The 16962-nt window shown below is 40.5% G+C and overlaps 1 protein-coding gene across 3 annotated transcripts in view; it reads left to right on the forward strand.

Moving 5' to 3' along the window:
* greb1l (GREB1 like retinoic acid receptor coactivator) overlaps positions 1 to 16962 on the forward strand; it is a 48812-nt gene that overhangs the window by 20230 nt on the left and 11620 nt on the right. The window contains exons 1-20 of one of the 3 annotated variants that reach the window (XM_079651871.1): positions 487 to 557; positions 1333 to 1456; positions 3399 to 3558; positions 4130 to 4300; positions 4423 to 4599; positions 4711 to 4887; positions 4983 to 5105; positions 6214 to 6333; positions 7473 to 7610; positions 8259 to 8384; positions 8963 to 9100; positions 9532 to 9717; positions 9927 to 10226; positions 10330 to 10458; positions 10897 to 11031; positions 11623 to 11823; positions 11984 to 12164; positions 13090 to 13279; positions 15231 to 15367; positions 16037 to 16379. In XM_079651871.1, coding sequence (XP_079507997.1) covers positions 3402 to 3558; positions 4130 to 4300; positions 4423 to 4599; positions 4711 to 4887; positions 4983 to 5105; positions 6214 to 6333; positions 7473 to 7610; positions 8259 to 8384; positions 8963 to 9100; positions 9532 to 9717; positions 9927 to 10226; positions 10330 to 10458; positions 10897 to 11031; positions 11623 to 11823; positions 11984 to 12164; positions 13090 to 13279; positions 15231 to 15367; positions 16037 to 16379 — 3129 coding nt within the window. In that variant the 5' untranslated portion in view covers positions 487 to 557; positions 1333 to 1456; positions 3399 to 3401. Of the gene's footprint in view, positions 1 to 445; positions 558 to 1332; positions 1457 to 3398; positions 3559 to 4129; positions 4301 to 4422; positions 4600 to 4710; positions 4888 to 4982; positions 5106 to 6213; positions 6334 to 7472; positions 7611 to 8258; positions 8385 to 8962; positions 9101 to 9531; positions 9718 to 9926; positions 10227 to 10329; positions 10459 to 10896; positions 11032 to 11622; positions 11824 to 11983; positions 12165 to 13089; positions 13280 to 15230; positions 15368 to 16036; positions 16380 to 16962 lie in introns of those variants that run through there. The other 2 variants (XM_079651869.1, XM_079651870.1) reach the window with 2 other exon arrangements.

Here is a 16962-nt window from a genome sequence, read left to right on the forward strand (position 1 = left end):
TGTTCCGAATAATTAGTAATTAGTGAGATATAATTAACTAATAAGCCTTAATCTGTCTTTTGACATCATGTTTTGTGGGTGTCTTTTAAACAACTTAGTGTAATGCCGTACTAAATAGGATTTTTTTTTTCAAAATGTCCATTAATAGGAAAATGCAATGGGAACAAGTTGGTTAATAAAAAAAATTCATTTTCACATTTTAGGAAAAGTAAGTCTTAAAAACTGAATCAGAAACTACACTACTTTTAAAAGTTTTTCCTTGTTCCTGTTTGTAACGTTTTTAATAAATAAAGATTAACGCAATCCTACAATCCTAGCTACTATAGTAAATGTAATTCCACTCTGCTGCAGCATATCTTTCAGGAGGTATAACATGTTTAATTTTTGTTTCGCTTTATCACAGTTATAATCTGAGCTAACTACAGATCTCCCTGCTTTCCCCCAGGTCTCGAATCACTGAGTGAAATATCTTTGCTGAAGGTTTCCGCTGAATGGTAGAGATCCAGCATGTAGCAGAGCTGAACAAGTCCCTTCACGCCTGGGAACAATCCAACAACGTAAGTGCCTTTTTCAATTTGTTTTCAATGCTCATTTGTAAATGATGAATTTCAGAGTGTCTTTGAGCTCATATTTTCTGTGTCCTGGTCTTCTCAAATCCACTGAGTTAAGATTACCTTACTCTGATCTGGGGTCACATTCATGCAATCTGTCGATGCCACCCAGGAGCTGAGGAATGGCCTTGACTGACCATCTGACTGCCCGAGAGGCCATTTTAAACGCAGCACTCAGTGACATGAAAACCACTTTTGAAGCCATTAGTCCTCTAACATGAAACTGCTTTTCCACAGTAGACTACACTCATTATGTTTGGCTATCAATCAAGTAAAAATGCAGCCGCTGACTCACCTGAAATACCTCCCTGTCACTACAACTGACCTCAGCAACCACCTGAGTCACACCCCTGAAACATCCGGTCAGGGACCTTTTGAACAGTCACGCTTTGTTTCAGGTTGTGCAGGTGATAAAAGGTCATTCTCTGTGTTCACCTCCGGCATGTGTGAGGTTAATGACACATATGTCCGCTGAGGCTTGAGGGCCAGGCAACCGAAGAGGATTCCGGAGCCTTCTTTGACTTCTCAATTGAAGAGGCAGCCGCTGCTTTAAAAACGCCCTCAGGCACTCAGTCTACCCCCTCTGTCTTTGTCTCTCTGTGCAGCCACCTTCCTCCATCAGTTAAGCAAAAAATACTGTAGCTTCATTCTGTTAAGCTGCTTATCTCTTTTCCAGCACAATCAGGCACTGTTAATCTTGTCTTTTGTCTGGGTTGGTCAGATTCCTCCCCAGGAAGGTAAACATGGGGTCTGGAACCTGTTCAGGCGGGGGCAAACGGAGACCTGGAGGAGAAAGGCAGCTCCAACTTGATTCCCAACCCGCAGAGTATTGACAAAACAAAAAGGTTCAGGGTTTCTGTGGGGGCTAAAAGGCACTGTTTATCTGGTAGATATTGATCCACTGACTAACATTCACTCAGTGTGTGCTCAGCCACCCTGTCTAATATGTTGGTTGCATATTTGAAGATCATAGAGTCTTGGAAGGATATTTTTTGTATTACTTTTTGACATTTTGTAGATTAACAACATGTTGATTACTTATTTAAATTAAATGTTTTATCTAGGTTCAGGTTCAGGTTCAGGTTATTTATTTGTACCCGTAGGTAGATTCTGTTTGCAGAGAAAAAGACAAAGGTTCCACCCTGACACTAAAAACAAACACAAACAACAGACACATCTCTAATAAAAGGACTAGTAACAGTACAAGTATACCCTGCTCAACCAAATCTCAAAATATTTTCAAAATATTTTAAGAAGGAAAACCCTAGTACAAACATGAACATTCAAAATTCACAATTACGGTAAATAAATAAATAAAAATGGGCATCTGTGTGATGCTCCTATGAGGTGTTAATTTGTGCAATAGCTGCTGGGATAAAACTGTTTTGATACCGCTTCGTTCTACTCCTTGGGACAAGTAACCTCCGGCCCGAAGGAAAAAGCTTACATTCTGAGTGCAGAGGGTGGGAGTCATCATCTAATATGGAGCTGGATAACTGCTTTAACTGCCTGAGGTACAGGGTCTCCAGGTTTAGCTGTGGCTAAACACATCTAGTGTCTATGTTTAGTGCAAAATTGCTTGAATTATCCTATTTTTATCAAGCCAAATTGCTGCAACTACATTTATAATCCAGCCTATGTGCACCTTTACCCCTAAAGAAATGTATTCAGTTTTAAAAAGCTGCTTTATAGTAATATGTATATAAATATCTACAATCTGGTTATTTTTGTTATGGAAATTGTTTTTCTTAAAAAGCCTAGTTATTTCTCATTACTAATTTCGAAGCTTAAAAATAGATCACTTTTAACTGACTTCTTTCAAAACGTTGTCATGTAAGTGCTTGAACAGCTGCACAGGATCCTTTTGATGCCTGAATGAAGACTTTGAGCTTCCTCCAAACAGCTGAAATCTTTAACCTGACCCTCCTCTTGGCTGCTCTTGTGAAAATGAAGTCCAAGGACAGAAAAGGGAGGCCCTTCAGGTCAAACTCATGTGTCAGGAAAGCAGCCAAAACTCCCTTTTTCGCGTTTTCAACTTACAGTTTCAACGCTCTTGACGACTTGCTAGGTACAAAAACAGACATAGTGAAATGTTATGACAACCGGAAAATGGGAGTTGGAGGAGTAAGAAGCTCCCATTTGCAATGATTGGGCACCTTTGTTCAGTGCTGCTTTTTTACCCGACATTTAAGTGCTTTCTGGTTCTCTTTCTTGTGCTCTCTGATTTGAGACTGTATGCTCAGCCCTCTGTCCAGCTGCCACCTGCCACCAGAGCTGCAGCCAACCTGGGGTCCACAGCCGACCCCGGCAGATGTCCCTGAGTGGACACTGGGGTGTAGGGGGCACAGGGGCAGAACAGGCAAGGTGACACAACAGACAGAAGGAGAAAGAGCCACAACAACAAAAAAGAGCAAAAAAACATTGGCCTTGGACATTTTGTTTGGGCTGACATAGAGAAAGTGTGTGTATGTGTGTATGTGTGTGTGATTGCAAGTATATGTTTTGTAAAGAGCATGTGCATGTTATTCCATTTTCTGGCACATCTGTGGCTGCAACCAAAGCACATTTTCACCATTTTGTTGATAGACCAATCAATAGTTTGGTATTTCCAATTTTAGAATGAGAGTTTCAAGATGGGTACAGCTTCATTTGTAGGAGACACGTGCTGCTGGTTGGCCATCTGCAGAGCTTACTATTCTTCTGAAAGGAGCTAATCAATGAATGGAGATAAGCAGCACCATGACTCTGCGTCTTTACTCATCATGATGCCTCTCTTTGCTCTCACAGATTATGGGGAATTCGTACGCCGGGCAGCTGAAGTCCGCTCGATTTGAAGAGGCTCTCCACAACTCTATCGAGGCGTCGCTGCGTTCCAGCAGTGGAGACCCACAGCCCATCTTCACAAAGCTCTACCTGGACCCGGAGCAGTATCCTGGTAACATGGAAGGTAGGAAATGCACAAGTCTGCCCGGTTATCAATAATGACTTTCTTGACATTCACCTTTGGTTAAAATACAAAATATGACACATTCATTGTGAAAGTGTTACATGTTCCCTAAAAGGACTGACATGTTATCAATATTGACTTATTGAGTCCAAGCTGTGGTTGTGTATTTCCAAATAATTTCTTGGAAACTTTACTACGAACAGAAATATGTCAGTTGGTTATTATTTTAAAGAGAATTTCTTAGTTAGTTAGTTAGTTAGTTAAACTCACATAAAATTGCATACATGTATTATTATAACTGAATTTTTTACGTATAGGTTAAATTGAATGCGTTACTTTAAACAAAATGTCTAACTTTTGCCTGTTGAGGTTAACTGCTGTGCATTGTCTAAAACGACTCTTTATGTTAGTGTTCTTTAAATCGCTATAATTTCCTATGATGAGTATTCAATTACGATTTCAATTCCTTCTCGTAAATCTATTTGAACTTTTTTAGTCATTGAAAATCCAGTGTTACCTATACTTTTAATCCAGGCCTGGTGAAAATAATCACATTTAAAATGTCCATCAGACATGAAGTCAAAAGCAGACCTCCATGTTGTGGAGCCTGGCCACGAGCTTGTGAACAGAAACTCTTCCAACGATCCGGAGGAGATGGAGGACGATGATGACTCAGACAGCAGCAGCCCCCCCCTCCCCTACCTTCAGGCCGCTGCGCCCGACGGCTGCTGCACACTGGACGGTAACTTTAAAGGCCTTAATGTAGACCTTAAACACTCCCTTACAGTATAAACTATCCAATCCAACCTAAAATCTCTCTTTATTTACTTCAAATGTCACATCTGTCTCATCCCTCCTCTTCAGGTTTCTGCCAGGCCGGCAAGGACCTCCGCCTGGTCTCCATAGCAACTGAGCCCATTGACATCCCAGGGGGCTTCGAGCTGGTCGGCGCCCGGTCCCCCGGTGTGCCCGAGCACATCCTCGTGTGTGCCGTGGACCGCCGCTTTTTACCTGATGATAAAGGGAAAAATGCACTTTTAGGTCAGTCTGTTCTCCCAGTCGGATATCAGGGCAATTTCAACTTCCTGGTAGAAGGATGTCAAACAGACAGAACTGTAAAATAATGCAATATTCCCTTTTGTGTTCCTCCAGGTTTTTCAGGAAACTGTGTGGGCTGTGGAGAAAAGGGTTTCAGATACTTCACTGAGTTTTCAAACCACATCAACCTGAAGTTATCCACTCAGCCAAAGAAGCAGAAGCACTTAAAAAACTACCTGGTGAAAAATGCTCAGGGTGCTCTGTGCAAAGGACCCCTCATCTGCTGGAAAGGTACAAATCCGACCTTTTCAAACACATTTTTCATTTAGAAATGATATGCTGTTAAGAACTGTTTGCTACCGTTTTTGTGATTTCTCTCTCCTCAGACAGTAAATCCCGTCAGTTCTCGAACAGTGCGTCGACGACCAAACCCAGCTCGTCCTCCTCTCTCAGCAGCAAAGAAAATGGAGGCGCCAGTGGACACAGCTCCTCTCCCTTCTCCCTGTCAGGTGAGACTGCACAAAGCACAGATAACTGAACGCATTTGAAGATTTAGTGATCCCCTTTAGGGTCAACATCGATTCATTGACCTGCTTGGTGATTAAACAAACAGTTATCCAGTATTTATCAACGTCCTCCCTAAAGGTATGTTTAATGTATTGCCTCCATTCTCCCTAAAATGACAATCTGAGTTATTTTGTTGTTTGGTTTATGCTGATAGGTTTATGTTGTTGCCATAGAGACAGATGGTAGTGGCTAAGCCCTGAAATGTATTAGGATGAGCAAAGTCTGCACCGGTTGTTATCAGTGAGTGAAGAGGAGGCTCTCTTGGTTTCATCAGTGCTGTTTTGTTGTGACGCTTTGGGGTATTTCCCTTTTTCCTACTGACATTTATTCAATAGTAAATAAACCTACTTTATTATTATTATTATATTATATTATTATCAGTGTTGATGTCAGTTGCCCATTTAGTTTATACTAGTTTTAGGGCAAAGAGGGAATTGAATACATCCGGGAAGCATACGTCTTTACACAACACTTTTTAATCTTGCCATTGTTTATGAAATGAGGTAATATCGACATGTTAAAATAATTTCAGGTTATCTGACCGCCAAATTTCTTATGGGAAAGATTCGGCCTGGCTTTAAGGTGATGTTTCTTCCCTGACCTCTCACAACAGGAGCTCCTGTTCCCTCTTTGATTAAAAAAAGCTCCTGGGCTTTTGGTATTGATTTGTTCTGAACCTGGAAGCTGCCTGTCAACAGAGAACTCACGCACACATGTGTCAGAGAGCAGAGCAGTGGGGATTGTTGCTCACATAACCTTTGGCTGAAATCTCCTGACTGGGTTCCTAAGGTTCATCCTGTTCCCAAAGAGGTCGCTCAGTCTTAGCACAAGTCATCAGGTTACGTGCACTTCCCGAAACGTATTTTTATCCAGGAATGATTGATGAAAAGTAAAACAAATGGTTTGATTGTATTGTGCAGTGGACACTGGATACAGAAGAGACTCTTAGATTAAGAACATGAAGATAAATAAATAGTCATGGGAATGGAGGGAGTTGCTAAGTGTTACATGTATTTTATTGTTAATTTATCATCTTGTTTTTATCTCCAGATTCTCCCCCAACCAGAACAACGCAAGTGTCCTCTATCTTTTTCGGGAGTCAGGACTTCAGAGACTGCAGTTTCATCAAACCTCTGTCATCCACACCTGGAAACAAGACTCTACCAATAGGTGAAGCATTTTATTCTCAGTACACCTGTCATGTATTGTTATTTTACAAGCCATGTCAATGTAATTTGCTTTTACTGTGCTACATAGACAATACAAGAGACACACACAATAACATACACCAAATACATTTAAGCTCTCTCCCATTTTCCTAGTTGCATCCTGGATCTGACAGTGGCATTTGCAAGGATTTAGATGCTTATAAGCCTTTGCCTTTATGCGAGTGACATTTAGATGGCCTTAGATGGTACTTATGCTGGAAAACGTTGCTTAGCTACGTGGTTCAGCTCAAGGCAGATGGACTTACCATAGCCCCAAGATTAACCTCCGCTATGGCTGGCTAAGACACACACAAAACATGTACACACACACTGATGCATGTGTGTGCACTTGTATTTACACACCAATCAATACTGAAGGGAGGAATGCTGTAATGACTTTGTTTCACAAGGTTGTGATATTGACAAGCAAAGGCTACACACACCAATCAATGTTTCAGACCATAGCAAACACAGGGAATATGAGATTGCAAAATGGCCAATTGGGTTATTGGCAATAGATGTTCATACATAGGAAATCCATAAGCCATTGTTAGTACTGACACATTCTGATGTATTGCTCAGCAGATAGTTACAGCTGCGAACCTATTTGTTATATTATTATCCCAGCAACATTTGCCATCTCAGTTCTTGTGGACGTTCATTGTGCCCAGAGAATGAATCATATTTAGTTGGTTGACCCAAATGATCAGATTTAACTGTACTTTGTGTTTTGTGCTAATTAGCAATTGTTTACCATGCTCACACCCTTAGTGGAAGCATTGTTATACCTCACAATCAACATGAAATAATTAGCTAGTAGCTACATCTAGTACAAATGGAGATTGTTGTACATAAATACATTAAAAAAAACTACACCGTTAATATTGCCAGAAGTTGGAGTACCAAACACCGCTGCCAAAATCTCACTCTGTGTCACTGTCACTGTTTTAGCCTGCTGGTGTTAGCATTTAGCTCAAAACACTGCTGTGCCTTTACAGCTCACACTGAGACTGCCTTCAAAGACTTTTCTTGTTTCAACAATCATTAAATAAGTAACTTTAGTATCAGTGTGTAATCAACTGCATGTGTGTATGACTTTAGTTCCCACAGCTCTGAGGGTGAACGTGCCGATAAATGGCCTGGGTGTTGATGGGCGACCTCCCTTACTGAGCCCCTCACAGGTCTCTTTAGGGCCTCAGAGTCAGGGGTATCGCACTGCTGACCTAGGAGACAGTCCTTGTAAGTACTTCCTTTTGAAGAGGAAATAATGTCACATATTTTACAATCAATAGGCTACACAGTGGAATGTATTTCACTTGCCTTATCTTTAATGTTTTACTGTGCTTTCACCTCACAACCTGAGTCAGTTCATAATGCTGTAGGATAGTAGTCAGTAGATAGTAGGCAGGGCAACTACCAGAGGGGCCGATACAGGCGCAGCAAGTTCAGGCAGGAATTCTTCTCATTCAGACCCACCCACTACTGAAATAGTTTGTCTATTGAATTAGAGCACCTTTACTTAACCTTTAAGCATGAACTGAATAGATGATTTCAAGTAGACCAAACCTGCAATCATAGGTAATCAAACTACTTAATCTCTGTCACTGCCATTACCTCCTCTTATTGTTTTTACATACGTCCTGCAGCTATTGTAATGTATTTATGTATTCCATAGCATCATGTTGTTTTGTGATGTATTGTGTTGCACTGTAGGGCTTGTTTTGATAATATTAGGTCACAAATGTTCCATAAGAAGAAATGTACTTAGTAGCTTACTGCTGTCCCTTTTAAATAAAATGTTTTTTTAGATGCCAGTTTGTTATACATTTACAATCATTTTTGTTTTCTGTTTTGACGTTGTTCTTTGTGTCTTTTTTGGATGTCCAGTATCCACTGCCATGCACTCTGGTCCTCCAAAGAAGCGCCACCGGAGCTGGCATCCCAACTCGTTGGTACCCGTCCCACCGACAGCCGTCCCTGTGACCCCCATTCGACCCATAGTTTGTTCTCCAGGTCAGTCCCTGAACCAATCAGCACAACTCTCTGGTGTGTAATGTATTATTTCTGCCATGTGTATTCTTTTTAGCTCATTTCCTGTGTGTGCAGAAGTGTGTTTTTTATGCCCTTAAGAGCACACACTCTGTTATTTTTAAGCCTGCTCTCCTCTCCCTCTGTGCTTTGGATGATTGTGCAACCTCCCTGACGCTCTCTGGTTGTCAGGGATGATTCATCCGGTATCTCCATGGAGATAGAGCTGGAGAGTTTAGTTCAGAAATAGTTTTTTTTAAAACATGCGTGATTGAGGGAGATGTCTGCAACATTGTGTGATTGTGGTTGTTATACAAGCATCATCAAGCGTCTTTGGGCACCTGTAAAAGCGCAAACAAATTAAATCTATTATTATTATTATTCCAAATACATGTTCTACTCAGATGTTTTTACCTATATAGTATTTATATGATCACAGTACTACGGCCGTTAATATTCATGCCCCCTTTTTTCTGGATAATGTAAAAGACTAATATGTTAAAACTTAACCTACTGTTGATCAATCCTAGTATTGACATATAAGTTGTTTATTTCCTTTCCAGGCTCTGTGTTAGGGGTGTCCTCTCCTCTGCCACCAGTAGCAGGAGTCATTCAGCCCCAACCTGTCACCGTGGGAGAGACGGTCATCGTCCCCGACAACCTGCTCAACTCTTCAGGAATTCGCCCTGTCATCCTCATCGGTAGGAGTTTTGTTTTGGTTATTTGTTTTGATTAATGCTACAAATCACATATCATCCCGCTGAGCATAGCAGACCTTTTTTTTTCAATCTAACGTTTAGTTAGAGAAAAATGGGTTATGGCAAGTTCACCCTCCCTAAATTCTGTAGAATAAAATTGAACTGCAAGCAGAAAATCATTATAGCCTCATTGTATTAAAAAACAAGTTGTAATGTATTTCTTATTTTGATTTGGTTCGAATTTTCTGCCAGAATTTCTACCCAGCTTCTCAAAGTTAGCCACCAAGTGTTCTCTTATATATACATATTTATTGTATAAGTATATATGTAAGTAAGTCAGCAGGAACAAAATTCAGTTACTTGTTGATGTTCCATATTTCTAGCTGCTGCATTTTTTTTTCCTGTTTTGTCTAATAATACCCTTTCTTTTTCAGGGCACGGCACTTTACCTTATTTCTATGGAAATGTTGGGGACATAGTGGTCAGCCCCCTCCTGGTCAGCTGCTATAAGAGCAGCCAGCTGACAGCGAAGACCCTGGAGATGTTGGGCCTCAACAGCAGCCAGCTTCTCTGTGTGGAGACAATGATTCTGCTCACTTTACAGTATCTTGCACGTTTAGGTAAGCAGCAAATCAAATCCCATAAAAGCCTTGCTATCACTGGTATTTGTACTCACATGGTAGTGGGGTGGATGACCGGGAGGTGCTGGTGTCTTATTTAAACAGAAATATGGCAAGCAAAACCAATATCTAACTTTGTTGTAGATTAAGTTACATGCCTGCTTCTATTCCAGGGTTTTCTCTTATCGTATTATTTATTTTTTTCCCAGGCTCGGTGCAGATTCCTCTCAGGGAGGAGTTGGAGCAGATAGTTATGAAGGCCATGCTGTGCTGTCCCAGGGGTCCGGCCATATCCCCGTCCCAGCTGCCCTGGTTGGCTCGGCTGGAATCTAGCGTCTCAGGAGGCAGCGTCCAAGTCGTAGTTACCCATAATTCCTTGGGAGAGGGCATTTCGGAGTCCCTTCGTTCTCTCACTGAGGGTATCCACCAGCAGAAGTGCCTGCCCAACTATGTAGTCATTATATGTGCCTCTAAAATCAGCGGCAACGAGTTCTGTGTGCTCGTTTTGGGTGAGTGGAAATCATTTAACTTTAACAGTATTACCTCAATCTCTGCAAAAATATTATCGTAACAATAATATGAATCAAATCTCCAATAATGTGTTTGATACAGGAAAGTACCAAGCACGGGCCTTAGCTGAAGGCATGCTGACAACAAATGAATTTCTGAAGGAGATCAGCTACGAACTCATCACAGGGAAAGTCAGCATCTTGGCGTCTCACTTCAAAACCACGTCACTAGGTGAGCAGTGCATCCATACAACATGTGCTTATTGAAATTTGTTTTGTTGTCCAATGAAGGCATATCAAAACATTTGAGAAACACTAAGTCTTCATTTAAAACAAACAAAATTAATATAATGTTTCCCACAACATTCTATAATAAAGAGGAAAAAAAAGTGTCTATTTGCCAATGCTATATCAATAATGATTATTAATCCTATATTTGTTTAGGCAGCTACATATCTGACAACTTGATGTTTGCATGGATCTTTGGTATAGAGTATAAGCACAAAAAAAACATTTTGATTGTCACTGATTTATTTGTTCGTAAGATAACAAGCATTTCCATGTTTTCCAGTGACTGTGCTGCATATCAAAGAGAATATTCGTGTTCGAGCAGCTTGTATCCCTTGCTCTGTGTCTTTGTGTGACTATGGTGACTGTTTTTCTTTTTTAGGAGACAATCTGGACAAGCAGCTGGTGCGATACCAGCGCCGACGGAAGGGACAGGTCATCCAGCCCTTCCAGGGCGATGTCAATGATCACATCCACTCGCAGGAGGCTGCCAGCATGTCACCGCCCTCAGACAGAGGTTATACTGCTCTTCATACCCTCACTGAACTGCTCAGCTCTCCTTAGCATTGATTAGTACGCTTTTTTACAAGCCAAAAAAAATAAACATAAATACAAATATAGCTTAATTATATTATCCTATCAACATGGACTGATGGAATAAATGTTTTGGGACCATTTTGTAGTTTGGGTTACATGAGTTCAGTTTTAAAGTAGTGTCATGTGTTTTTCGAGCTTATAAATGTTCCTGAATAATACATGAACTATCTCCAATTCTAGATATGTTAGTAAAACATATTGTAAATACCCTATGTTTAATATTCTCAAGCTCTGGATATCTTATTGGTGTGTCCCATTTCGCATATCTCCATTTACTCTCATCGTTATACTTGTATTGTGAACTGTTTATCAATAAAAATAATCTGAAATTAATAAAATAGGAATGGTTATTTTGCAGCCAAGCACCACATTATCACTGTAAATAAATTACAATAAATTCATAGCAATGCTTCTCATTGAAAGCAATATTGTTCTTGAGGTCAGTCTTACTTTGTTGTGATTACATTTGGTAACTAAACTAATACTAATACATCTCTTTGTCTTCCTGCAGCAGAGATCTTATGTAAGCTCTTCCAGATCTATCCCAAGCAGCTGAGCGTGGCGCGGAGCCTCCTCTCTCAGGTCTGCTCCATCGCCGACTCAGGAACCCAGAACCTGGACTTGGGACGTTTTTGTAAAGTGGACTTCCTTGTTCTGGTTCCTCCATCTCACATCCTGGTACACCAGACGGCACAGCGCATCCGACAATCAGGTGTGTGTCAAACTGCAACATCATGAACAACAACATAATAAAAGTTCAAGGAGGACAATTGGGCCACACAAACTCTAAACTCTTATTGCTAAAGACTCAATGTTTTAGCATTGTTAACGAGATTCTTCTTTAACACTCATTGTTTAACTTTTTTGCTCAGGAGTGCTTGTTGACTTGGGAGTTGAAGACGTCTGCTCAGCCTTCCAGAAATCAGACAAATACGTGGTGCGTCTGGACGCTGATGTTCACGTTAAGATGGAAGCCTTCATGAAGAAAGTCAAGCAGAACCCCTACACCCTGTTCGTCCTCATTCACGACAACTCACACGTCGACCTCACGAGGTAACCACTGACACTCGTTTGCTTTGTTGATAATCGAAATATGGCTGAAGACACCTGGTATCAAAGGCCTTACACATTTGCATAGGTACAAACGTGCTGCAGCAAAGAAACAATGTGAAAAATAACAGAAAAAAAATGTACCTGCAGGATTTTTGCTTCTGATTTTGTTTTTTCATGGTCAAATGCACTTATTGTACGTAGCTTTGGATAAAAGCGTCAGCTAAATGATATGTAATGTGATGTGAAAAACTGGCTGACGGCACACAAAGCTGTGAAACCTGGGGACTTTTGTTTTGAATGGATATGCAGTTATTTCTGTTGCGTTTGACCTTGCATCCTTTCTGTATTTGCTGCTTATCTGCAGCATGTTTTATCATTTGCAGCCTTATTTTTGTTGTTGGATTTATTTTTGGATTTTCCTTCAATTTTTTCTAAAGCTGCAGTGTGTTTCTCCTGAAGACAAATGTTTTGGGCTGCTAGAGCGCATTTGTCCTTGTCGGCCGGTTGTTATGGCTGCAAATCCAACCTTGTCCTTTTTATAAACTGACTAGTGGAGAGAGGGAAAAAAACAAGTGAAACAAATACCACAAAGAGGCCTATATGGGTCAAAGTGGTATTTGATATGTTTGAATTTGTGTTGATGCAGTTTTACTCTGTTACGAGGAGGTTGTTTGTGCTGTTAGGATCTTATTCCAAGTATACTGCTCTTGTCACTGCCAGGAACTGAAAATAGATCACTTCCTGTTTTCCAGAGGCATATTCTTGGGAATGACCTACTACCCAGTGGGCAGTTAGAGCAGCAAATATAAAACCCCTCTGTAGCCATGTCCCTAACCGAGGTGCTATTTGCCTCAATCTGAAATGCTATGAATTTATAAATATCCCTATCTAAGGTTTCAAACACTTTGCCTCACTCCCTCCACAGTGCTCTGTCCGGCTCTGTGTGCCACGGCGAGCTGCAGGGATTGGCTGACCGGGTGGTGAACTGCCAGGAAGTTTTGGATGCCATGAACCTCCTGGTGCTGCAGGTCAGCTGCTTCCCACACACACTGCAGACCCACCAGTCCCGCATCAGCATCCACAACGAAGTTCACTGGCCCACCAACGAAAGTCTGGTGAGTATTATTTTAACCTCCCCAAGGAATAATAAAGTAAATCTAATGCATCCATGACGACAATGTTGTGAAGCATCGTAGTTTAGTGGAAGTCCTGTATGTACTTTTTGAGATGTCAGATGTTTTTTTCAATTGCAACGTTATGGCTGCATGCAGAGGCCAGTTTGGAACAGCTGTGGTTCAGCTACTCCACCTGGTGGACATAGAGTGCACTTACACTAACATGAGACGATACTAGGGCTGCAGTCGAATAGTCCATTTAGCTTAGGAACCTTCCTAACGGAGTGAAATGACCCGGAAGTCCCTCAGTGGCAGCCATGTTAAGTGCCGTTCGAATTCTCTAGAATGATAGGAAAGGAGGTTTCAAACTTCCTTTATAACCTCCTTTAGCTTAGGAACCACTGGACCTCCCTAACCGAAAGGAGAGGAGAAAATGCTGCCCCATAATGCCTTGCAGCCGCAGCATTTGCCGTCACACAACAGTCGGCCGTTCACGGAAACAACCGATTATGACCGAGAAATTATATCATGAAAGTTACGGTGCTTATTAAGCTTTTTAAAACGTATGTGGTAACTTGCCAAAGTGCTTTGTTTTGAACGTTCATCAGTATTATAATCAAAAAGAGAAATATGAACGTTAGTTTTTACTGAAATGATCAAATAAAGTCAACATTTCACTGAGCTGTGTGGGGTTTGTTCAACTTTTAAAAGATGTTTGAATGGTGATATACACAGTGATAGATGTTAAGGACTAACGTTTATAATAAATACATTTGTATTGATTTTAAGATCTTTTCATAGTTCATACAATCTTTGGGATCATTTATTAATGTGAACCGGAGGGAGAGGGTGACGAGCATAAGTTTCACTTCCCTTTTTTATTTCAATTCCAACTTTGGTCATGAAGAATATGTTTCTCTGTTGTCCACGTTCATAAAGCATAAAGCAACAGCATCAGAGCACGGTGCAGAGTCTCTAGATGAGTCCCTCGTTCTTATTAAACATCCATGTTGTAGTCCGTTGTATAGAACACTGTAGTTTCCATAGTTTCCCCACAGCAGCAGACGCACAAAATGACGTCCGCCGGCGCATCATAAACACGTCGGATAGTGAAAGTGCAGTCGGATTCTCTAAACTACCGCAGTCTCTTCTCCTAAGTCCTTTTGAATTCTCCTATCCACTATCCCTTAACCCCGTGACGTTTCACTCAGAGGTCAAGGAATAGACGATAGGGTTAGAACTTAGGAGCTGATTTTTGGATTATTCGACTGCAGCCTATCCTTCTTTTTGGGGTTGGTTTGCTTAATCTGTAGAGGTAGACAGGAAACATGGGGAGAAGCATAAGGTTACTAAGAAGCCTCAATATAAAGTGTTGTTTATTTCTGTTCATGATTCATCTAATTCATTCAGTCTTAAAAACAGACTTCAGATTTCACATCATTGTGTGTTGTAATTGTTTTTGCACTTACTTTCTAAAAAGGGTTATGTTTGTCCGAATGATTTGATCTTGTACTGTTAATTATTCAATCAAATTTAATTTAATTTAATTAAAGGTCTCAGAGCTTGGCACTAAATTATATGCAAAGTATTTAAGTATGATTTAGATTAAATGGTTTAAAGCATTAGTGCGAAACTGAGATAGCTTACACTACAGGATAAAAATAAAAATAAAAACTAACATTTTCAGACATTCCTGAATATTACTTAAGCCTTGGTCTTTCTCATAACCCAGACACGTTGCTACTGGTGCAAATAGTAGCAAGTAGACTTTGCCACGTTTTGAGGGGGCATCAGCCAAAAATGAACCTGATATTTATTTAATTTCTCAGTTCCAGCATCATGCTAAGTTAACACGTTCTGCTCATCAACTCGGGATTTGGTGCAGTGAAGTGATTGGATAAAAATAATTGAAAGTATACCATGTGCTTATAATTCTATGGTGTTCTTCCAGCAGGGGGAGCAGTCTCCCTATGAGTTGCTGTACTTCGGCCTGAGGGACTACAGCAGCTCCCTGCAGTGGGGCGTGGCCAGCCCCATCCTGCGCTGTGATGATGCATTTGAGAAGATGGTCCACACACTGCTGGAGAGGTCAGTGAGCTGTCATCCGTTACTATTGTGTGATGTAATATCAACTTTAACAGATGTGGGTTTTTTTGTCGTTTTGAAATGGCATTCAGCAGTGGTACAGGGAGGTATTTATATAATTTACTTCAGTGAAAGAAGTAATATACTATGTTACAAATAAAAGTAGTGCATTGCAAATCTGACTTAAATAAACATATGTGAGTATATCAGGATGATGTACTCAAAGTATTCCAAATAAAATACATTGGAATGTAAAGAAAAACACCTACCTCAATAGATTTGAGTAAGTGTGGGAAGACGTAACAATACATTATTTTGTAGATACAATTTATTTTTTCAAACAAAAAAAACTTGTTATCTATGGGCAATAAAGAAGCCAATTCAAGTTTGTCCACATGTATTTAAGTGCCTTCCCATCCACTTATCTAACTGCACATCACTGATATATACATATATCATATTTACCCCCCTAATGAAGTAGAAGAATAAAGTGCAATGAAAAAAACGACTTACGTACAGTTCTTGAGTAAATGCACTTACTTTCATTCGACCACTGTCATTTACTGGCAGTGAGTAGGTCAATTAAACACAGACCTCTAAATTGTGCTTGTTTTGATAAAATATAATCAGCTTTAAAGCTCACCCTAATGATCTCCCTTATGTGTGCCACAGACATCCGCACCTGCACAGCATGGTGATCCGCAGCTACCTGCTGATTCAGCAGTACACTGAGGCCATGATGGCTCTGACCTCTTCACCCTCGCTGAGAGACCACATAACCCCAGAGACCCTGGCCATGGTGGAGGACCTGATCAACGCCCCGAGCAGAGAGGGCTCCCCGGGCCGGGGCCACATGCTGCTGGTTCGAGTCCCCTCCCTGCAGCTGGCCATGCTGGCCCGGGAACGACTGGAGGATGTGAGGGACAAACTGGGGCTGCAGCTGTGCTTCGCCGTGCTGCTGGGAAGCCCCGCCTCTGAGCTTAACCTCCACAAAATGTTCACCAACCGCCTCAGGGTGAGAATGCCATGCAAGCACAGTCACATTTCTACCAAAAAGTTCTAATATTCATATAACGTTACTGTGCTTTATGCAAGCAAGATGTGCTGACGATATCAGATCCATGAGTAAAACCCCAAAGTTGATCAATGTTTGTCTTTAAATGAGAATTGAATGAAATTGGGTTTCGCATAAAGGCCTGCAGTGATTATTCCAGAATGTACTTAATTCCAAGAATTCACTTATCTCTTTCTCTTCTTAGAACTTTGGGATTATTGTGAATCCTCATTTACGTAAACCAACAGAAATCTCCACTGAAACTCAGCCAGTGGATGTTGTTGGACTTTATTCGTTGTAACAGTTTGACACATTACAATTTCACTAAATATGTGACCTAACTATAACATAATTTCTGCTGTAAATTAAATCCCCTTCCTTACAAATCCTATTATATATATATATATATATATATATATATATATATATATATATATATATATATATATATATATATATATATATATCTAAGTCCAGTGCCAATCCAATATGCATTATTGCTCTATTTTTAAATGAATTACATAACAAACAGTAATCATTATGT

This window comes from Notothenia rossii, assembly GCF_949606895.1.
Source record: "Notothenia rossii genome assembly, chromosome: 9".
Taxonomy (NCBI): domain Eukaryota; kingdom Metazoa; phylum Chordata; class Actinopteri; order Perciformes; family Nototheniidae; genus Notothenia; species Notothenia rossii.